Below are 24,268 nucleotides of genomic sequence, written 5' to 3'. Positions count from 1 at the left end.
TGCATATCTGTAAAAACTTCTCTATATCTTCCACAAAGATTCTGTGTAACCTTTATGAAACTCCTTGAGCAGAGGGAAAGGGGGTCCCCATGCAAAGTATTCATCTGTCAGGAGTCATCTAGGTGCAGGTCCAACAAGAGCACTGTACTGGCGTAACAGTCCGTATCTTTCTGAACAGACTCCATGTTGGACATAAATGCATTGAGAAGCTGCTCAAGGCTTACTGGTCAGGTCCAAGGTAGAGTGAGGTCTGTGGTCAGAACGTAGGAGGCCATGCGACTCTCACTAGTGAAGGGTGCAGAAGGGCTGGGCTCCACCCCAACCAAGATCACTGGAGCAAAGATTCTGACACTCAGGATTGTGCAGGGTGCTACAGCCACAGCAAAGAACGTAGCAGTGGGGAAAAGGCTTCCCAGCGTGGTCTGGGAGGTCCAGTCTAGTACTTGCCCACTGTGGATTTCAGGCTTGGGTGGGCACATCCCCTTCTGCCTATTTCAGGGCTCCCTCCATCCTCTGTTGCTGTCACCTCTGAGGGATAATAATGCCTTCTTTAGTACCAAGTACAGTGATGGGCACAGATAAAGTGTTCAATAAATGTTTGTTGAATACATGAACACCCTCGATTTTGAATGGATGTGTTATGCTGCAAAGATGAAGGTCATCTGTCTTCTGGGGAGTATTCATAGGCATGGGTTCTGTATGTGCATGTGGTATGCAACAAGCTGAAAACCTCAGGTACTCTCGTGGCCTGGGTTTTAAGAGCAGGTAGCAGGAGATAACATGAGCATTAAAAAGCAGAGTCCTATTGCTCTTGATGCTCTGGGCTCAGCAGTCACTGCCTCTGCCTGCACACACCTGCACTCTCTCAGAAGGCTGCTGCACTCAGTCTCAGGACTACTGCTCCTCACTGGGTCCATGGAGGAGCCTCAGGCAGCATATGAGAGGCCTTAGGAAAGCATTCTGTACATGAAGGCTGTGCCTTTCTGCTGAGAGTCACACAACAGCCGGGGACTGAGCCTAGCCTAGGGAGAAGTGATTTCTATAGGCTGTGATGGTATTTATTACCTGATGTTTTGTTACATCCAAAACGAACCAGCGGGGCTTCCAACCTTTCAGCAAAGCCCCTCTTTTGTAGAGCGTTCCCTCAAAGGACCTAGAAACAATGATGGCATAGCAGTTAATTTGATTTTTCATTTAAAAAGTGCTGTAAGGGGGTATCTGTGGTTTTTGTTGGTCAAGCCTCTGTTTCCCCCAGATGATCCAAAAAAGATCCATCAGAGCTCCCCCTAGAATTTTTCTATTAGACCTTGGGGGAAAGGCTGCCTCTTTCTGCTGGAATTACCAAACGTGTGAGGTTTGGAGCTCTCAGTAGCCATTTTTTATACCATGTTGGGGTAGATGCAGCCCATGGGAGAAAGCAGAGCTGGCAAACAACCGAAGCCTGAAGATGCTGTGTAAGAAACTGGCACATGCTTGGCCTTCCCAATTTATGTGAGTAAATTCCTCTCTGCTTGAGCTAGCATGCGCTGGATTGCTGAAGTTTGCCCCGGAAAACGTGCTCACTAACACATATTCCCTCAAGAGATCTGACAGACATGAGACAATAGCAATCAGGACCCGCCACAAATAACTACAACCTCTTGGCATTATTTTAGTTGTAATTTTGACTTTTCCTCTTCCAAGAACCGTCTAACGCATTTAAAACAGAGACAAAGGATTAAAGTGGATCCATTTTAAGTTTACAGAAGGCGGCACGGCACAGGCCTAGCTTATTAAAGGGCCTGCGGTGTGGCCGAGGGCAGGGTGGGGAGAGCTTTTTCAGTACACTCGGGAGGGCTTAGCAACGTCAACCTGTTTTCATCATTCTTAGACGTGTACTGGCTGTACAGCGTGGCTGCTCTCCGGTCCACTCCGTTGGATGGGGAGATGCTGGCGTTCTGTTCCTCCCCCATGCTGCTGTCTGGGAGATGCAGCAGAGACCTCTTCTGATAGGAAGGGAGGTTGGTAGACACAATTCCTGGGGAACCCAAAGGGTGTCTCTGGGGCTGAAAAAGAACAGGAGCTAGGAAAGCTTTCCAAAGACTTTAAGCAACTGATCCGATAATTTCACTTCTAAAAATTTACCTCAAGGAAAAAACTGGACCATATATATATATGTAAAATATATATAAAAAGATGTTTATCCTGGAGTTTTTTAGGAAACTAGCAGAAAACTAGAAACCACCTAAATGTCTATCATTATGCGACTGCTTAAAAAAAAAAGGTATTTCCATACAATGGACTTCTAGACAGCCATTAAAAATGATGCTGATTTACATAACGGACAAACTGAAGGCCATGTACGCCACATATTAAGTAAAAAAAAATGCAGGTTTTTAAAACTGCATGTATAGTAAATCCCTTTTATATGTGTGTTTAGAATTATAAAACAAGTTTGATGGCATAATGGTTTATTTCTAGGTTATAAATTTTGGGTGATTTCTGTCTATTTCATAACTTTCTGTATATTGTCTTATTTAAAGGAATACACATATCTCACTTTCATAATCAGAAAAAAAATTAAGAAACTATTTATTCTTCTGAGAAAAAAAGCAGTAAGACACCACCTACCTGTGGCCTGTCTGATAACAGCTCCTGAGTTGCCATCTGAAGGCAGGAGAAGGCACCCCAAGGACCCCTTCCTACCACATTGGAGGCTTCCTTCTACACTCCCTTCTCCTTGACTCCTCTGTGACATCTGACCCTGCCGACCTCTCCTTTCCTGAAGTGCTCTTCAGAACACTCATCTGTCCTAACTTCCCTTCTGTTGCACTTGGAGTCAATCTGATGTGGGTTTGACTGGTGGCCGCCCCACATATCAGCTGTGTGATCTGAGCCTGTCCCAGCGTGCCTGAGCTGAGACGCCACTCCCTCACTGGGTTAACAGAATGCAAAGTGTGGGTGGTGCTCAGCACAGCCCTTCCACGTACTACAGGTGAAGGGGATGAAGGGGCTGTGAGAAGCAGAAAACAAGAGTATTTGGTTTAAAAATATTTTTACGATAAATGTTTCTTAATTCAGAAGCAAAAAGGGGGTGTGAACAACGGAAAGCAGCATATTTTGCTCATTTAAAACATTTCATTTTCTCTGATTATTTCTCTGGCGCAGATAAGGTCTTGGCATTCCCCTCCTCCCTCATGTGGTAGAAGATCAGCTGAAACCACAGAGGCGCTACACCAGGAGTAATTTCCCCTGGATACAGGGCCCTGGAACATAAGTGTTCTGTCACTGTGGTAAAGTGAGGCATTCAGGAAGTACCCAGTCACCTGGAGCTTTCTGCCCTGGACCCTCAGGGCATGACCCTCCCTTTGGCCATAAATCTCCTGAATTACCTGCGGCAGAGGCCCCACCTGACCTAGCGCCCTCCAGAAGCTCAGAAGTAGCTCTTCAAAGGGTTTTGCCAACTCACACGGTCTGCTCTGAGCTCTTCTTTAAGGTCCACAGTTACCCGTTCCCATAGCTGCTGCCACTTCTCAGCTGTTTGGTTCAATTTATGCTCCAGTCTTTCAATTTCCTGCAAAGTAATTAAAAGGAGTTTTCTGACAGATAAGTATTTCATAGAAATCAGGATGTTCCCCAGAGCCACACCCGCTCTGTACTAGATGAACAGCGTGGCCAGAGGGCAGTGAAAAACCACGGTAAGCATGGGGCCTCAGAAGCCTCCCAAGCAGGAACAGAGGTGGGAGCTCTAGCTGGTGCGATGCATTGTGGCAAAGGTGATTTATCAGGACCTGTAACCGGGCCTTTTCGTACAGATGGCTTAAATAGATGAAATAAATATCCCCAACACCTTCACCCTTGGCCAGCCCATAGGACATCTGATGGCCACAGCAAAAGGTCAAGCACTGGGCCGGTGTCCAAACTGTAATAGCTGAGGTATATGAGAAGTCTGTCCTTGACAGAGGAACCCCTCAACTCTGATGATTCAAACCAGATGTAGAAAAAATGAACCAAGAAATGCCCAAGGAATGGAGTTTCCTTCAGACAGGGAAGCTGGAGAGCAGAGCGGCAGCCTCTGTGACAGTGTTTTCACTGAAGCACGCTCGTCCTGGTCAGGAAACTGGACGGAGAAGACTCTTCAGGAACTGTTTGGCCCGTATCTGGGCTCAAACCCTTTCCTCAGGGCTGCTGTTCTCATCAGGGTAGCTACTGCCAGGGTGGCTTCACTCCAGAATATTCCTTGTAGAAGATGGTTGGCAGTGCTCCCATCAGGCCATCAGCTACCCACACTTCTGACCAGAGGAAGTAAGGCACCCACAAAAGCCATAGCCCAGGCCTGACTCAGGCTGCTTGGCCAGCTGAAACAGCTGCGAAGCTGCAAACGGCTCCATTTGCTCGAATGCTTCCTTCTAACGCTGAAAAGCTCATTTTTACTGAGACTCTTTGCCAGTACCTGAGCCTGGTTCCCCACTGATCCATGGGAGCAAATCTGGTGTCCTTATGCTCCTGTAGTGCTGGCTATAGTGCTAACCCAAAGTAAGGAGAGCTATGTCCAGGAGCTGGTGAACCAGTCTTAACTAAGCTCAGTTCCTGAGGCCTCATGTGCCTCCAGGTCCCCTGGTGCCCCAAGAGTGTGTCTACACACAGCTGACTTACACTGACAAGGCTGGTGAGAGCGTCGGGCTGAGCACAGCTGACATCATCATAGCATGGCCACACTGTTCTCCTCTGGCTCTGGGGCCCAGCTCCTCTGGTCAGTTCAGAGTCTTCGGAGGGGAACTGCTTAGGGGTCAGCATTGTCCAGTCATATGAAGGCCCTGTGGAAAGGGTCTCCTCTACATAGTAATCCCACTTCTTGAGGCTGGAAACATTTACATTGGGCTTCAGGGCCTGTATAAAGAAAATTCTGAAATATAGTTTCATCTTGACCCCAAAGTGCCCCAAGCTTACTGGCAGGCCAGCCCCTAACATTGCAGGGTCCAGGGAAAAAGTATGAATAGAGGTTCAAATACCATATATCTATATATTTAAACATTATACATCAACATAACTATTAGATAAAATATGTTCTATGCTCCTACCTTGACAAATATAACTTCCTAATGACCTAGAAGGCCAGGCTCCAATTGAGAATTCTTGGACTTCTGGGAATTCTACACCAGGAAGTGGTGGCACTGGGAAAGCTGGTCCCAGCTCCCAGTTCTTGGCCTAAAGCCCTGCTCCTCTTGACCCAGCTCTGTCCTATATTCTGAGGGTCTCTTATGAACATGTGTATATACCCCAGCCCATGCAGCTAAACTCTTGTCTACTCCCTGTCCAAACAGCTACTCCTTAGCTGCCCTTTTAGCTTAGGGATACATTCACTGGCTTGGGGAAGTGGTCTGGTGACTAACTTGAATTTGGGCAAGGAATCTTGAAGTGCCAGAGCATGGTCTAGATGAAGGAGAGGCATCCAAGCATGTACCCTTGGTTTCTCATACACCTCACCTCATGAGAAGGGTGCGTCTGGAGAAAGGCCAGGGTGAGGTCCTACTGCATGGGGCCCAGGGCCAGGCCTTCCTTGCTCCTGAGTAAGGTGGTCTACTCCACTGCAGAGCCTATTTCATGCAGACATGCATGGCAGAGGATGGCTGTCCCTGAGAGGTCATCCTTCTTGGGCTGGGCTCCAAACATCCCTGCTTCTCACAGGGGTTCTTCCATGGCTTTGGTACAAATGGACTTAGGGAAATCTTTTCTGCTTACACAGCCTGCTAAGGTTTCAAGTTTTGTTTGTTCTTTCTTCCCAGGGAAAGTTGACTTGCTCTGACTTTCTTGAAGTTATCCTTTCTATGGTTGGGGGGCCAGCTCCTAATTTTTGTGGTCAAGAATTTGGTATCCGTCTCCATTCCATCATAACCTAAACCCATAGTGTATCAACTTTTAAATAGCTTCTGGTATGAAACCTAGTCGAATGTTTATAAAACGCTTAAACAGCTTATATATGCTCAAAAAGTAAGGAAAACTTTAACACAAAATATTCCAAAAATGAAACATAAATGCTTTCTTTCTGTACCTCTGTTTCCACTGGTGAATATAAATAATTAAAGAAAATGGGACTCCTCTTGTGCATTCTATCGATACACTCCCAAATACAAATTCCTCTTTTGGCACGCTTGTCTCCTTTATCATCAAATAAAGTTCCTGTAGATCCCCCCGCCAAAAAAAAAAAAAAAAAAATCAGCAAAACAGAAGTCAGATAAATCAACAGTTTGCCTAAAAATATGACGCATGTAGCAGATGAAAAATGGAATATTTCACACGGCTCTAGAAACAGCAGCACACGTGCAGAAGCCTTAGAAAATGACTGCAAAGCTAAAGATAGGAATGGACTTCATAGCTATATGGAAACAAATCCAAATGGAAGAAAAACCTGGGATAAAGTTTTCCCAAGCATTTAGCAGGACAGCATGACTCCCTTCCAATCGACATCCCGCGTCTATATCTAGATTCATAGAGGTCCATGCCAGGAGACATTCTACACATTTTTCAAGAGAAAATGGAAGGAAAATGATTTGATGAAACTCAGTTAAAAACATAATTTTATGTTTCTTTTTAAAGTTGTTGGCTGTTTATTATGAAGCTATTTAAAGTGTTTTCTTTGGTAGTTTATATATACCACAAATCATGGTCATGGAGACTTTGGATGTCAGAAGGATGCGGTCCGTATCCTTGGATGACTTAAACACAAAAGCTGAATTTGCGGAGGGAGGGGGCACTTCAGGTACTATATTTGTACCTTTCAAACAGTCAATCTGTTACTCACATGAGCCCACTTTATTTTTAATAGAGAGTAAGATGTGTTAGGGTGAGGCAGGAGGTATTTCTTTAAAAGGCCAGGAAGGGTGCCTCTCGTAGCAGTGCTATCTTGCTTTGAATGAAAAGATTCAGTCAAAAGTCAACAAGCATTTTATTTATCATAAAAGAGGATCTCATGCCCAAGGCTGCACAAAATCCTATAATATGAGGGGCCCCCAAGACTAATTAATGTTTCTTCTCTACCTTTCAACTGTAGAGTGCAGAAAAGTAGTTCTCAACCCTGGCCACTCATTAAAAAAAAAGGGCTTAAAAAAATCCCAGTGCCTAGGTCTCACCTCAGACCCATTAAATCAGAATCTCTGAGGATGGGCCCCAGACATCAAGTCATTTAAAAAAGTTCTCCAAGTGACTCTAATGTCCACTGTAACCAGCTCTACTTAATGTCTTCCCAACACACGGGTGCTTAAAAAATTAAGGTTTCTGATTATGATGTGTGGAATGACAATTTTATGAGTCAACAGAGGTCTGGAAGTACAAACAGGAAAGGAAATGGTCTCATCAGTGCCGTCTCCTTTACCAAATGGATGAGATATCATGCTAGGTAATTTTAATAGCATGCACTGAAAAGCAGTATTTCTTTGCTTTCATATTTTAAACTGAGAATATTAGTAAATATTTTCAGCCATTAAGAGAGTCTTCTTTATGAATATTCAGGTATATATAATATACTGAAAATAGTCAATATAATATACTGATTTTCTTTATTTACTTGTCTTCTTAACAAAAATACTCATGTGTATCCCCCTTTCCCCCCCACTATAAAAACAGCAAAAGTAAGAATGTAAAATTCCCCTTGGGGAAACGTTTTCGCAGGGGCTGACTGGCTTTTGAGAATCTACTCTTTACAACTATTACTGCTATTAAAAATTATAATAACAATGGTGATGTCTAAAATTTGTTGAGTTCTTTGTGCTAGCAACTGTGCTAAGAAATTTACAAACATTTCCTAATGGGATCATCCTGGCCCAAAGGGGTGGGTGATATTATTATCCTCATTTTAAAGATGAGGAAACTCAGAGAGGTACCTAACCTGTCCAAAGTACTTGGCTGGTAACTGGCAGTGTTGAAATTTAACTATTCTGTTTGCTCCGGAGCCCATGGCCGTAACTGCTATACAGACTGCTTCCAGGGGCAGGCAGCTTACCTACCAGAGTGTACCAGGGATGGAAAAACTATGAATCAAGTGTTTCTCCACTAACAGTGATACTGCTTGGAGATAATAAAATAGTAATAAGCAGATTTAACTTTTCAAAGGTGCTACATGATGACCACTTAGAGCCCCTAAGAGCTAACACAGCACATAATCTCACTCACTCATGTCCATTCTACTTTCGTAGTTTGTAGAGTAAAACCTTAAAGTGGCCTTGCCACACTTGGGGGTGGTTATTTTATTAGTGTCTTTAATTAAAAACACATAAAACTAACAAGAAAGATGGAACAAGGGCATGCAAACACGTACCGTGCTCTAATCTTTCATAGTCTGAATCCAGGAGAAATGTTTTAAAGCGATTAGACACATAGTGGAAAGCCAAGAACTTTAAGTAATAGGGATTGAATTCAAACTCAGTTGGATACTGGTTGTGAACCTGAAACACACAAGGCAAAGAAAAGAATAAGAATCAAATGGAACAAAAAGTGGATGCCATGCCACTGAGTGCTGACCTGAAATATGCAGGAGACCATTTGGTCACTCAGTCAACTGAATCCCCACCATGAGTGGAAGTCGGAAAGGAACCAGCCTTTTGACAGACACCATGCTAGGGTTTTTTTTTAATAAACGTAATCTCATATAATCTCCGTAACAACACTGCAAGATAGGCATTATTTTTTTCCGGCTTTATTGAGATATAACTGACATATAACATTGTGTAAGTTTAAGGGGTACAATGTGATGATTTAATACACATATCTATTGTGAAGTGATTATCACAAGAGGGTTAGTTAACACCTCCATAACCTCATACAATTACCTTTTTTTTTGGTGGTGGTGAGAACATTTAAGATCTATTCTCTTAGCAACTTTCAAGTATAGAATACAGTATTTGTTAACTATAGTCGCCATGGTGTACACTGGATCTCCAGAACTTACTCCTCTTATACCTGGAAGACAAACATCTCTCCATCCCCCCGCCCCCAGCCCCTGGTAACCACCGTTCTACTCTGTTCCTATGAGTAAGGCTTTTTTAGATTCTACCTATAAGTGAGATCACACAGCATTTATCCTTCTCTGACTTATTTCACTTAGCGTAATGCCCTCAGATTCCATCCACATTGCTGCAAGTGGCAGGATTTCCTTTTTTCTCATGACTGAATGAATTTCTCATGTTTATACATATAACATTTTCTTTATCCATGCATCTATAGATGGACACTTACATTATTTCCACTTCTTGGCTATCGTGAATAATGCTGCAATGAATGTGGAAGTACAGATATCTCTTTGAAATAATGACTTCATTCCCTCTAATATATCCGGAAGTGGGACTGCTGGGTCATACGGTAGCTCTATTTTGAACTTTCTGAGGGACCTCCATATTGTTTTCCATAGTGGCTGCACCAATTTACATTCCCAACAAGGGTTCCCTTTTCTCCACATCCTCACCAACATTTGTCACCTCTTGTCTTTTTGATAACAGCTATTCTAACAGGTGTGAAGTGATGTCTCATTGTGGTTTCGATTTGTACTTTCCTGATGATTAGTGAGTGATGAACACTTTTTCATGTACCTTTGGCCGTTTGTATGTCTTTGGAAAAATGTCTATTCAGATCCTGTGAAGATGAGAATTATTACCCTCCCCTCCCCCGCTTTACAAATGAGGAAGCTGAAGATGAGCAAGATTAAATAATTTACCCAAGGTCATTCACAGCAACTAGTGAGCCCAGATTTGAACCCTGGCTTGCTAGGCTCCTCGGGCTGTGCCTCCTTCACTACTTTATACTGTGCTAGATACTTGATACGCAAATTATCATAAGTTGTGGTTCTTGCTTTCTAGGCATTTGTGGTGTAATAGTGTGTAATACAGTAAGAAAAATTATGCTTACAGAAGTTTGGCAGTGACAGGAATGAGAAGAGAAGGTGGTGGTTTGGGGCGACAGCAAGAGACGTTTTCCCGACAAAAGAAATGTCGGGAAATGTAGGGCAATGTAGAAGGAGCCAACAGAGAGAGAATAAACTGTGGAGAAAGAGCTGATAACTAAGAGAGTAAGGCCCTGGGAAAGCAAGAATGAATGAGGCTAAGGGTCCAGAAACAGGGAACAGCCTTAAAAATGAGGAGGGACAGAAGAGTAGATAAAAAGAAAGGTATGTTCAAGTGCCAAGGGAAGGGGGAGGAGCTTATGCCTTTTAACATTAATTTTCCATCAGTAACTTAGTGAGGTCACTGGGAGAGGAATAAGGATGAGGGAATGACATGGGAGGGTGGGAGGAAGGCAGAGTCCGGAACGGTCACTGAGCTATAGCATGCTCTAGGCAACCTGTACGCAGACTCCATGGAGCCATCTCATGTGGCAGAAGATAGGCTGATGACCTTGTGATGCTCTCCAGTCCACCCAGCAATCTCACCTTTGGATTGCTCACTCTCTCATGACCAGTTAGAGAATTTTGCTTGGTTGAGATAAGTTCCAATCATAATTGTATTTACTTAAAAGCTGTTTCAAATGAATACTGGAGGCAGGCTGTCTAAAAGCCAGCTTTCCTCTCCATGTTTTAATTTGGCAATGTAGACCAACACTTGGTCAGCCAAACAGAGCAGACATGTGTGCAATATGTTGATTACCCAACAGATCAGTGGGAATTTAAAGTCATGATCTGGATATCAGTGATTTTATCAATGTTTATCATTTGATTAGAAACCTAGTTTTCTGTGATGATTAAAGGTTTTTTTTCCTATAACATTTTTTCTGGCTTTTACATTGAACTAAAATTTTAGATCATAAGTAATACAACATAAAATGGATGTTAAGAAGATGTATTAAAACAGAGTTTGACTCTTAAGCAATGGGCTTGTGTACTGTGGACCTGCTTTCTTGACCTAAGCCACTGCCCTTCCAGTTGGTTCTGGTCTCCCCAGGACAGGAACATTTTCCCTGAGACAACTGGGATGTGGCTCTGAATAGCGAGGTTGTGCGCCATATGCTACGTTTTAGAACTTAAACTCTTTAGCCTGGGTTCCTGGTTCAGAATCAGTAGCACCACCTCAAGGGCTGGTGCACACATGAGGGAGGGGGGTGACCTGGATTGTGGGTGGTGTGACAGAAGAAGGAGACAGGTCCAAGAGGATAGAACTTGGTTCTCTACCAATCTGAGAATCTCAGGGAGGAGAATCTGCAATGTGCTTGGGCAGGGTGAGCTCCAAGAACAACTTTGCCCCAACAGCCCCTGGAATAAACCTTGGTAATCACAGGCCAGACCCTTGGCTCACTGTGTCCAGGGGAAGAAGAGTTCAGGGCTATTTCCACTGACCCAGTCCATGACAGTTCAAAAAACTCTTTTAAAAACTTATTAAACAAAGCTCCAGAATAACAAAACATTTCTCTCAATGACTGTTCTCCATAAAAACCACTTGCCTCACACATAACTGTATCTTTCCTTGATTATTCTGATATTTAATGCGCTTAGGAATATAATTTTCATGACCCACTTCTGAGGTAAAGTAGAATGGAAATGATGACGAATACGACCTTAAGTTGAACTTACAGGCATTTCAGGGAGATCAGATGCTAGGACTAGAAGCACTCCTCTACAAGTGGAAAAATGCTTTCATAGCCCACTGTACTGAGTGACTGGGCTCACCACAAACCCTGCACTCCACAATTACGTTAGAAAAGCTAACACTTCTCCAAGGCCGCTGGCACCAGCCTTGCTTGAATTGGAATTGGTGCTTAGAAAACATTAAGGTGTGAGAGCTTGGGGGCAGCAGTGTCTGCATCTGTGTGCCACAATGGCACCTGCAGTTGCTAACTGCTTGGGGAAAAAAAACAGTCTGTCCTCATACTGGAGTTAGTTATCAGGTCTGTTGGAAGTGGAAGAGAAGATGCTGAACAATTTTTTTTTTTTTTTTACTGTGTAGCAACAGTTTAAGCAACAAGCATGAAAATTTCTTCAATGAAAAAAAAAATCAAATTGACCTGAGTCAAATGCTGGGTTGATTAATGCCTAGATAACCACATTTGGAATCCGACATTAAGAAATACAAGGGATTTTCTGAAATGTCTTTTTACCATAATGAGAAACAAAGACCTGATTGTATTCACAAGACAAAATCTGGTGCTTTCTCCACCATTTAGTCCTACATCCCAGGGACTCAATTTTTCCAGTTAATTGGCTTTTTTTCCTCGTCAATGGGACACCTGGCCTCTTCTGCTGTATCCCCCCACAGTGGTCTCCACAAGGCACAATCCACGTGCTTCCTTCTCCTTCTGTTAAGTATTGTTTTAATAGATGAAATGGGATCAGGCCAAAGAGACTGCCTCTAAGAACTTATTACAGGGAATGCATGAGAGTTTAGAGGTTTGTTAGCTGCAGGATTTTTTTTTAAACAACTTTAATGAGGTATAACTGACATACAATAAGCTGCATATATTTAAAGTGTACAATTTGATACCTTCTGACGTCTCCACACATCTGTGAAATCATCACCACAATCGACATAGTGAACATATCATCCATAACTCCCAAAAGTTTCCTTGTGCTCCTTTTGCATCTTCCTGCACCCTCCTCTGCAAGCAATGACTGATTTGCTTTTTGTCATTACAGATTAATTTGCATTTACTAGAACTTTATATAAATGGAATCATAAGTATGTACTCTTTTTTTTTTTTTTTTGGTACGCGGGCCTCTCACTGTTGTCTCTCCCGTTGCGGAGCACAGGCTCCGGACGCGCAGGCTCAATGGCCATGGCTCACGGGCCTAGCCGCTCCGCCGCATGTGGGATCTTCCCAGACTGGGGCATGAACCTGTGTCCCCTGCATCGGCAGGCGGACGCTCAATGACTGCGCCACCAGGGAAGCCCTGTACTCTTTTTTTGTATGCCTTCTTTCACTAAGCATAATTATTTGAGATGCATCCATGTTGTTGGGTTAGCAGTACTAAATTCCTTTCTACAGCTAAATAGTATTCTACTGCATGGATATACCACAATTTGTTTATTCATTCACCTGTGGATGGACATTGGGTTGCTTCTAGATTTTTGGTTATTACATATAATGTTGTTGTGAACAGTTATGTATGAGTCCTTTTATGGGCATAAGGACTTCATTTCTCTTGTGTAACTGCCTAGGAATGGAATGCTGAATCACCTGGTAGGTAGGTATGTTTAAATTTTTAAGAACTGTTTTCTCAAACAATGGTATAATTTTATATTCCCACCAGCAGTGTTAGAAAGTTCCAGTTCTTCCACATCCTTGCTAACACTTGGGGTGGTCAGTTTTAAAATTTTAGTCATGAAAATAGGTATTTAGTAATATCTTATTTTGATTTTAAGTTGCATTTCCTAATGATAAATGATATCAAGTGTCTTCATGTGCTAATTTTTCACCTATATATCTTTGATGGTCAGTATAAATGTTTTGCCATTAAAAAAAATAGGTTGGTTGTTTCTTATATATTGTTTTGCGAATTCTTTATATATTCTTGATACGAGTCCTCCAGCAGACATGATTTGCAAATGTCTTCTCCCACTCTGTGATTTGTCTTTTCATTTTTGTAACAGTGATTTTTGAAGAACAAAAGGTTTTAATTTTGACAAAGTCTAATTTATCAATTTTTTCTTTTATGGATGATGCTTTTGGTGTTGAATCTAAGATATCCTTGCCTAATAACCCAAGATCACAAGGACTTCTTCCTATGTTTTCTTCTAGAAGTTTTATAGTAGATCTTACATTTAAGATCTATGATCCCTTTTGAATTAATTTTTATATTGATGCAAGGTATGGGTCAAAGTTAATTTTTTTTTTGCATCTGGAAATCCAATTGTCTGGTACCATTTGTTGAAAAGACTAGTCTTTCTCTACCTATTGCTTTAAATTTTTTTCATTAAAAATTTTTAATTGAAATATAGCTGATTTTCAATGTTGTATTAGTTTCTGGTGTATGGCAAAGTGGTTCAGTTATATATATATATATATATATATATATATATATTAAAAAAATGGTTTATTACAGGACATTGAATACAGTTCCCTGTGCTATATATATAGTAGGACCTTGCTTTTTATCTATTTTAAATGTAGTAGTTTGTATCTGCTAATCCCAAACTCTTAATTTATCCCTCCCCACCCCGTTTACCCTTTGGTAACCATAAATTTGTTTTCTAGGTCTGTGAGTCGTTTTTGCTTTGTAAATGTTATTTGTATCATATTTTAGATTCCACAAATAAGTAACATCGTATTTCTACCTATTACTTTTGCATCTTTGTCAAAAATCCGTTGTCCACATATATGTATGGAACTATTTCTGGACAGTATTCCATTGATCTGTTTGTCTATCTTTGTACCAATTACCACACTGTCTTGATTATTATACTTTTATAATAATATCAGATAGTGCTAGTCCTCCACTTTTGTTCTTTTTCAAAGTTGTTTTGGCTATTCTAGATCCTTTGCATTTCCATATGGATTTTAGAATAAGTTTGCCAATTTCTACAAAATAGCCTCCTAGGAGTTTTATTGTGATTACACTGAATCTTTAGATTAATTTGGGGAGACTGACATCTTAACGACATTGAGTTTTCTGATCCATGAACAACAGGTATTTCTTGATTTATTTAGGTCTTTAATTTCTCTTAGTAATGTTTTATAGTTTCAGTGTCCAGGTCTTTAATGTATTTTGCTAGATTTCTTTCATGTTTTTTGATACTGCTGTAAATGGTAATGATTTTTAAGTTTCAGTTTTCCAATGGTTTATTGCCAGTATTGATTTTTGTATACTGAGCATGTATTCTGCAGCCTTGCTAAACTCATTTATTCTAGTAGCTTTTTTTCTTTTATGGGGGGGGCGGGGATAGATTCCATGGACCATCATGTTATTTGTGAATAAAGATAGTTTTACTTTTCCCTTTCTAGCGTGGATGTCTTTTTAAAATCATTTAATTTTTTTCCCCAAATGTTCAATTTAATTTAAAAAAAATTTATTTTGGCTGTGCCAGGTCTTAGTCGTGGCACGAGGGATCTTCATTGTGGCATGTGGACTCTTAGTTGTGGCATGCGGACTTCTTAGTTGTGGCACGCAGACTCTTAGCTGCGGCATGTGAGATCTAGTTCCCCGACCAGGAATGAAACCTGCGCCCCCTGCATTGCGATCATGGAGTCTTACCCACTGGACCACCAGGGAAGTCCCATGAATGTCTTTATTATTACCATTTTCTTGCCTTATTGCATGGCTATGACCTTTAGTACAATGTTGAATAGAGGTGGTGAAGCAGGCATTCACATCTTGTTCCTGATCTTAGGAGGAAAGTGTTCAGTCTTTCACTATTAAGTATGATGTTAGCTGTACTTTTTTTTTTAATAGATACTATTTTTAGTTTGAGAAGATTCCTGAGAATTTTCACAAGGAATGGATATTGTATTTTGTCAAATGCTTTTTCTGCATCTATTGAGATGATGTATGGTTTTTTTAAAGTTCCTTAATATGGTGAGTTACACTGATTGATTTCAAATGTGAAACTGTGCATTCCTGGAATAAACCCCATTTGACCATGGTATATTACCTTTTAAATATATTGTTGAATTTGATTTGCTGAAATTTTGTTTAGAAAATTTGAATCTATGATCATCAGGGATAATGATCTATAGTTTTCTTTCCCTGTCTTTGTCAGACTTGGGTAATGCTGGCCTCATAGACTGAGTTGGGAAGTACTCCCTTTGCTTAAATTTTCTGTTAAGAGTTTTTGTAGAACTGCTATTATTTCTTCCTTAAATACTTGGTAGAATTTACCAGTGAAGCTACCTAGGCCTGAAGTTTTCAGTGTGGAAAGATTTTAACTACAATTTCAATTTCCTTAATAGACATAAGCGTATTCAAGTTATGTATTTCTTCTTGAGTGAGTGGGGTAGTTTGTGTCTTTCAAGGCATTTGTCCATTTCAACTAAATTTTTAATTTTATTGATGCAAAATTGTTCACAATATTCCCTTATGGTCCTTTTAATATCTGTAGAATCTGTAGGGATGTTATCGTTCTCATTTCTAATATTGGTAATTTGTGTCTTTTCTTTGATCAGTCTGGCTAGAGGTTTATTAATTTTATTGATCTTTTCAAACAAAAGCTTTTGGTTTCATTAGTTTTCTTCTTGGCCACAAGATCTGGGGGGCCTAAAGGCAAGTCTGTTTCAAATAAATTTAGCCTTATTGTATTATGTAGAATTGGGAATGACAGGCATCTCAGCCTATAAATTAATTCTATGTGAGCATTTCCCCAAATATGCTGATGAACAGAGTTTTAGGCCTCTTTCAGTCATCATCTGGATTCTGTTGTTCAAAATAATTTTGCATTTATCTTGATGAAGAGAAAAAATATACAGATTTAAAATACTAAGACTAAGCTGTTTGAGGCATTTTGGTTTTGTTTTCCATTATGGAGTAAAATCTGCCAATTTCACTTATTTATAGGAAGAGAATCTGAAATGGAATTTGGAGAAATATGAATTTATAGGGTCTTATTTTTTGCCCATATGCCATTAAGTACTTTGTAAAATTTAAAGGCCCATAAAAGTAAGCTATGACTCAAATCCCAGGAGAGATCAACATTTTGGGAATAAAATATAATAAGTTAAAACTGGATTTTGCTTTCAGGAATTAGAAATATTAAGCTACAAGAGACCCTATATTTAATGGTATCAACATTTTAAAAATTATGGGTATGTTAGACACACCCTAGAAAAATAGGTAGCTAACACTAGTTTTTGTTATTTCACAGATTAAGATTTAATAAACATTAATTGTATACCTTCTGTACTGTGCCAATCACTTCACATAAGATTTTTAATCCTTCTGCTATATATACATATATAAAGAAATTGAAGCACAGAGAGGCTGAATAATTTGTTAAAGATCAAAAATTAGTAAATGAGACTGATAGGCAAACTCAGACTTACTTTATGGGCTCAAATATTAAAAGCTTTAATGTGAAGTTGCTTTGTTATAAATCAGCTTGGAGTGTGTCAACTTTTGCCAATTTTCAGTTGACTGGGAAGCAGGCAGACACCAGAAACTCTTGAATACACCATGAATCAATTAACTGCAGTTATTTTGCCAATATGCATGGATAAATTTTAGAGTAATAGACCTATGTGAGGGCGACTTAGCTCCTCACACATGCACTCACAGGGAAAGCTCATATCTTTAAAAGGCAAATAGGTTTTCTCTTTGGAATAGGACCTAGCATAGTGCTGGCATATGGTAACTGTAGGGAGAATCATACCACAAAGCCAGACCAGAGTGAGTCAATTTACAATTTGAATAAACTTCAAAGGCAAAGTTATAACGGTTACTTGCTTTTCTCAAAGTAGCAAATAATGAGAAAGTTCTAAGACGCACTCAAAGATTTACTCTAATGCTGGAATAAAGGAGATGCTTTTCATATACGTCATGCTTTCATTCATATTATACATATCTTTTCCCTTAGTATTATATTTTAAAAAGAAATTTTAGGTAAAAAAAATTTTTGTTTTGTATTTGGATGTATTTTCCTTCTGAATTTGGTTCAACTATTTTAAGAAAAGGAAGCATCCTGTAATGATATCATTTGAGCTAAGCCAATTTCTTTTAGAAGCAACAAAAAATCTGCCAGATGTTGCTATTATGAAACTGTGATCTAGCATTTATAATTCATCTGACACCTGGATACACTGGCACAAACAATGGCTTTTTATATGATGAGGCAGTTCTAATTTGAGATCAGCGCTTCATCTGTTTTCTTTGTAACTCTATTAGTACTAATGGGCAAGTCTAGGCATACGTCCATGGACTGCCTTTTGGCATTCGGCATGTTAGAAAAGGTTAATAAGCAGGGAACACATTCCACCTGGGGAAGTTTTGCTAGCTGCTGCATAATTTTGCACTTATTTTTAAAAATGTTGTTGAGGCTTGGCTCTGTTTTGTGCTCCTGAGAGACTGAGGATAGCACTAATTCGAACTGTCTGGCAAAAGCCAGAGTCATGTAGAGCATTAGTGTTCACTTGAAAGGTATTCGAAGAAGGCATTTTCTAATGCCTAAAACCACTATGTAGGAGATGATGAAACGCTACCTTATAATTAAGTCAGCAAGAATCAAAAGCTCTATTTGTTAACTACAGTCTTCTGTTTTTGAATGAATAAATTGTCCCTTTTCAGCACAAAATAATCTACTTCACCAAAACTGACACCTATCATAGCCAAGCATTCTTTAAATACTGCAATTAATGTCATACACTCACTTTGCCATGACTTGCCTGAACTTAGGTTATTATGTGTGAGAGTATTAAGTTGAAGGGTTCAGACAAAGTTTTAAAAATTTATATTTTAATTTTTTTTTAATGTAGTATGACCAGATTTGAAATCATACTAAAGGGGTCTTCAGACCCGGAACAATATTATTTTCTACAGTTTGTGAAGCATTCACTTACAAATAATTAAGTTTTCATTAAAAGTCAACTTTTGTTTTCAGTTTCAGAACTGAAATTTCTTACTGATTGTGAGTAGATTCTTTTGCTGACTCTAATATTTAGGTATGCAGAATTCTGCAAGTTGAATATGGGTATTTAACACATTTAATACTGTATTTAACTTAAGCCAAATTCAGCCATACAAACTCAGTCCCCAGCAACTCTCCCTCAATTAGAGGAAAGGAATTTTTAAAAGGTAAAAGTTGAAAACGAGGTGGGGAGAAAGGGAGGGGAGACAGTAGCAGGCCAAGAAAATTCAGAAAGATGGAAAACAGAAGGAAGAATAGCAGAAAATGACAGGAGATGAGAAGCTACACTGGGATGAAAATGATTTGAAAAGGTAACAGTTTGCCCTGTAAACCCAGAAAGGCTCAGGACTCAGAGGCCCAAGTCCTATATAGGAGGAAAAGGGGGGCTAAAAATGAGAACTAGTTTTAAGTCTAGAGAGGCAGTGGTGAGACCTCCAGGGTCCTTTCCTATCTCATGTAGTCTTTCCTGCCTCATGACTACCTTCTTGCAAGCAAGAGATTAGAGGTGTGTTCTCTGGAAAAACCAAACTTGATAAGTTCTGGACTTGGGAACACCATGCACAACTGGGTTAATGATGAGACTGAAAACAGTACAGAAAAAGTAAAACTCTGCACACTTAACTGGGATTTCCCTGGACCAGGCAGCCAGGGTTATAAGTACTTTCCTGGGTATCACAATGGCAAATTTTTCTCTAGAGAAACTAGAGAGCTGCTGGGTTTTTTTTTTTTAGAACTCCAGTTTACTAAGAAGTTGGACTTACTAATTAAAAATTTTTTTTCATATTCAGTGAAGTATAATTTAAATATACTAAAATTTCCCTATTTTAAGCCTACAGGTTGATTAGTTTTGGTCACTGTTCATTTGGTTATACATTTGTATAACCACCACCACAGTGAGGATACAGAACAGTTCCCTCATCCTATAAAGTTTGCTCATGTCCTTTCGAAGTCGACCCCCTCCCCTGACCACTGGTACCAGGCAACCACTGATCTGTTTTTCTACCACTACCATTTTGCCTTTTGTAGGGTTTCCTATAAATGAAATCATATATTGTGTAGTCTGTAGTCTTTTTTACCCATTTTCCCCATTTTTATTGAGAAATAATTGGCATACATCACTGTATAGGTTTAACGCTACAGCATGATCATTTGAATTACATATACTGTGAAATGATGACCACAATAGGTTTAGTTAACATCCACCATCTCATATAAATAAAAAGAAAAAAAATTTTCTTCTTGTGATGAGATTTTTTCTTTTATTTTATAAATTTATTTATTTATTTTTGGCTGCATTGTGTCTTCGTTGCTACGTGCAGGCTTTCTCTAGTTGCGGTGAGCGGGCTTCTCATTCCCGTGGCTTCTCTTGTTGTGGAGCACAGGCTCTAGGCGCACAGGCTTCAGTAGTTGTGGCACTCAGGCTTAGTAATTGTGGCTCGCGGGCTCTAGAGCGCAGGCTCAGTAGTTGTGGCACATGGGCTTAGCTGCTCCATGGCATGTGGGATCTTCCTGGACCAGGGCTTGAACCTGTGTCCCCTGCATTGGCAGGCAGATTCTTAACCACTGTGCCACCAGGGAAGTCCCTTATGATGAGATTTATCTGACTTTTTTCATTGATCATGATTTTAAGACTCATCCATATTGTTGTGTATATTAACATTTCATTCCTTTTGCTTGCTGAGTAGTATTCCATTGCATGCATGTACCAGAATTTGTTCATCTGTTCACCAGCTGATGGACAATTGGTTTGTTTTTCTGCTACTCCTTTATAGTCGCACCCATTCCCCTCCCCCACTATCTCCAAACCCTCACAACCAATAATTTATTCTCTATCTCTATAATCTTGTCATTTTGAGAATGTTATATAAATGGAATCATACAGTATGGGACCACTGGAGATTGCGTTTTCTTCACTCAACATCATGCTCTCGAGATCCATTCAAATTGTCGCTTGTATCAGCAGCTCACCCCTTTTCATTGCTGAGTAGTGTTCCATGGTATGGATGCACCAGTTTGTTTAGCCATTTACCTGTTTCAGGACATTTTGTCCCCTCCCTCCTGCAATTTCTGGCTATTATAAATACAACTTCTATGACAATACTTTCATATTTGAACCAAGTTTCTTATAAAAAGCATACTGTTACGTCATGTTTTATTTAGACCATTTCCATTTTTAATGCAATTATTGGTATGTTAGGGCTGAAGTCTGTCATTTTACTTTTTGTCTTCAGTTTGTTCTATTTCTTTTTCTTTCTGTTTTCTTTTCCCTGCCTTCTGTGGATTACCTGAACATTTTTTAGAATTTTATTTTGATTTATCTATAGTGTTTTTGAGTGTATGTCTTTATGTAGCTTTTTTAGTGGTCGTTCTGGGTATTACATTACATATCTTGTTACTGTCGACTGGTGTTGACATTTTAGTGAAGTGTAGAAACCTTACTTCCCTTTACATCCCTTTGTGCTCCCCCACTTATAATTGTCTTAACTATTTCCTCTACATATATTGAGAACATCAAAAACTGTTATAATTTTTGCTTCAACCATCAATTTAGAAAACTGAAGAGGAGGAGAAAAGTCTATTGTATTTATCCATATTTTACTTTCTGTTGTTCTTTTTTCCTTCCTGATATCCCAAGATTCCTTCTTTTATCATTTATTTTCTGCTTGAATAATTTCCTTTAGCCATTTACATCTATGATCCATTTCAGGTAAATTTCTGTGAATGATGTAAGGGTCAGGGTTCATACTTTTTTATATAGATATACAGTTATTCCAATACCATTTGTTGAAAAGTTTCCTTTCCCCATGTCTCATTTTATAATTGTTTTCTGTGGGGGAAGTTGTCATTAGAGTTTTAATCCCTCATTTGTGGAAACAGCAGTTAAACTTACTTCCTTTAAACTTTATTTCACCCTTTGAAATCTGAGGATGTTACCTCAACATATTATATGAAAAAGGGACAGTTACAAACTTTTATTTCAGCCATAAAAAAGGTTTAAGTTAATTTTAGGATAAAAATATGTGAAACCAAAAATATGGATATTTTCAAATGCCTATGGATGATATCTTAAAATAATCAGTAAAGAAGTTTGTAAACAAGTGTCCTATTCTCAGTTTAATTCTTTTAAAAAAGTTGACATGGGAATTCCCTGGCAGTCCAGTGGTTAGGACTCCATCTGTGCCTTCACTACCAAGGGCCTGGGTTCAATCCCTGGTCAGGAAACTAAGAACCTGCAAACAAAGCAGTGTGGCAAAAAAAAAAAAAAAAAAAAAAAAAAGTTGACATGGATTCAGTTTAATTCTTATTAAAAAAAGTCTACATGGGTGACTTTACCTGCCAGTCCTCTCATTCCCCACTGTTTTGATTACTGCAGCTTTGTAGTATTGTCTGAAGTCTGGGACAATTATGCCTCCTGCTTTGTTTTTTTTTCCTCAGAATTGCTTTGGCAATTCTGGGTCTTTTATGGTTCCATATAAATTTTTGGATCATTCTAGTTGTGTGAAAAATGTCATGGGTAATTTGATAGGGATTGCATAAATCTGTAGGTTGCTTTGGGTAGTATTGCCATTTTAACAATATTAATTCTTCCAACCCAAAAGCATGGGATATCTTTCCATTTCTTTGAGCCCTCCTTAATTTCCTTTATTAATGTTTTATAGTTCTCAGTGTAAAAGTCTTTCACCTCCTTGGTCAAGTTTATTCCTAGGTTTTTTTTTTTTTTTTTTTGGTGCAATTTTAAATGGTGCAATTTTAAAAGGTACTTTTTTTTTTTTTTTACATTCCCTTTCTATTTCATAGTTAGTGTAAAGAAATACAACTGATTTCTGAATGTTAATCTTGTATCCTACTACTTTGCTGAATTCATTTATTAGATCTAGTAGTTTTTGTGTGGAATCCTTAGGGTTTTCTATATATAGTATCATGTCATCCACATATGGTGACAATTTTACCTCTTCCCATCTAATTTGAATATGTTTTATTTCTTTTTCTTGTCTGATTGCTGTGGCTAGGACTTCCAATACTATGTTGAATAGAAGGGGTGAGAGTGGGCATCCTTGTTCCAGATTTTAGTAGGAAGGCTTTCAGCTTTTCACCATTGAGTATTACATTGGCTGTGGGTTTGTCATAAATACCTTTCATTATGTTGAGATATGTTCCCTGTGTACCCACTTTGGTAAGAGTTTTTATCATGAATGGATGTTGAATTTTGTCAAATGCCTTTTCTGCATCCATTGAGATGATCATGTGGTTTTTGACTTTTCTTAATGTGGTGTATTACACTGATTGATTTGCATATGTTGAACCATCCTTGTGAATGTGTGATGAACCTCACTTGGTTGTGGTGTATGATCTTTTTTATGTGTTGTTGGATTTGGTTTCCTAATATTTTGTTGAGAATTTTTGCATCTATATTCATCAAAGATATTGGCCTGTAATTTTCTTTTTTGGTGGGATCTTTGGTTTTGGTATCAGGGTGATGGTGGCATCACAGAATGTCTTTGGGAGTGTTCCCTTCTCTTCAGTCTTTTGGAAGAGTTTGAGAAGAATCCGTATGAGTTCTCCTTTGTATGTTTGGTAGAATTTGCCTGTGAAGCTATCTGGTCCTGGCCTTTTGTTTGCAGGGAGATTTTTTAAATTACAGATTCTGTTTCACTTCTAGTGATCAGTCTGTTCAAATTATCTATTTCTTCTTGATTCAATTTAGGTGGGCTGTATGTTTCTATAAAGTTGTCCATTTCTTCTAGGTTGTCAAATTTGTTGGCATATAATTGTTCATAGAATTCTCTTATGTTTTTTTGTATTTCTGTGATATCAGTTGAGATTTCTCCTTTTTTATTTCTTTTTTCTCTTTGGGTTCTCTCTTCTTCTTGGTGAGCCTGGCCAGGTTTGTCAATTTTATTTACCCTTTAAAAGAACGAGCTCTTGGTTTGATTTTTTTCTGTGTGTTTTTTTTTAATCCCTATAAGTTCTTTAAGTGTGAACACCACATTATGAAGATTGTGATTTTAATTTTTAAAGATATCCACTTTTATACACCAAAGACATTAAAAGCAAGTCAACTGCTTCATCTGGTATTCAACTGCATAAAGAGTGATTTTTTTTTCTTTTTATAAATTTATTTATTTTTGGCTGTGTTGGGTCTTCATTGCTGTGCACGGGCTTTCTCTAGTTGCAGCGAGTGGGGGCTACTCTTTGGTATGGTGCTTGGGCTTCTCATTGCAGTGGCTTCTCTCGTTGTGGAGCATGGGCTCTAGGCGTGAGGGCTTCAGTAGTTATGGCACATGGGCTCAGTAGTTGTGGCTCACGGGCTCTAGAGCACAGGCTCAGTAGTTGTGGCGCACGGGCTTAGTTGCTCTGCGGCATGTGGGATCTTCCCGGACTACTACTTCTTCCAGGGATCGAACCCATGTCCCCTGCACTGGCAGGCGGATTCTCCACCACTGTGCCACCAGGGAAGCCCAAGAGTGATATTATTTCAATGCAGGGGTAAAATTGGTTGAGTGTACTTATTAAGACAACAGAGGCATCCAGTGAGCAGCCTTAAGAACCTTTCAAGTGAAATTTTGACATTATTATATTCAAATTGGACATGAGGAAGAGTAATTCTTTAAGAAATGTAGAGCCACTGAAAGTTTTTGTTTGTCTGCTTTAAAGGTTTTTTGTAAAAGAGAGTAACAGCTTCATATCTGAGCATTCAGAAGATGTTATTAGCAACTCAGGACACCCTAGATGGCCTTGATGAAGGGTGGTGAGAGCCTCAACAA

At 39.3% G+C, this 24,268-nt stretch overlaps 1 protein-coding gene across 7 annotated transcripts in view; it reads right to left on the bottom strand.

Annotated features, from left to right (window-relative positions):
* The window catches only part of SBF2 (SET binding factor 2), a 457,341-nt gene that overhangs the window by 4,510 nt on the left and 428,563 nt on the right, over positions 1 to 24,268 (bottom strand). For 5 of the 7 annotated variants that reach the window (XM_049713586.1, XM_049713584.1, XM_033404539.2 and 2 more), the window contains 6 exons: positions 8,294 to 8,420; positions 6,032 to 6,159; positions 4,636 to 4,869; positions 3,449 to 3,553; positions 1,852 to 2,045; positions 1,066 to 1,153 (listed from right to left, as the gene is read on the bottom strand). In XM_049713586.1, the coding sequence (XP_049569543.1) occupies positions 1,066 to 1,153; positions 1,852 to 2,045; positions 3,449 to 3,553; positions 4,636 to 4,869; positions 6,032 to 6,159; positions 8,294 to 8,420 (876 nt within the window). Of the gene's footprint in view, positions 1 to 1,065; positions 1,154 to 1,851; positions 2,046 to 3,448; positions 3,554 to 4,635; positions 4,870 to 6,031; positions 6,160 to 8,293; positions 8,421 to 24,268 lie in introns of those variants that run through there. The other 2 variants (XM_033404541.2, XM_049713585.1) reach the window with 2 other exon arrangements.

Source organism: Orcinus orca, chromosome 8 (genome assembly GCF_937001465.1).
Source record: "Orcinus orca chromosome 8, mOrcOrc1.1, whole genome shotgun sequence".
In the NCBI taxonomy this organism is placed as follows: Eukaryota; Metazoa; Chordata; class Mammalia; order Artiodactyla; family Delphinidae; genus Orcinus; species Orcinus orca.
The sequence above is the reverse complement of the archived record's forward strand: the minus strand, read 5'-3'. Positions and strand labels throughout refer to the sequence as shown.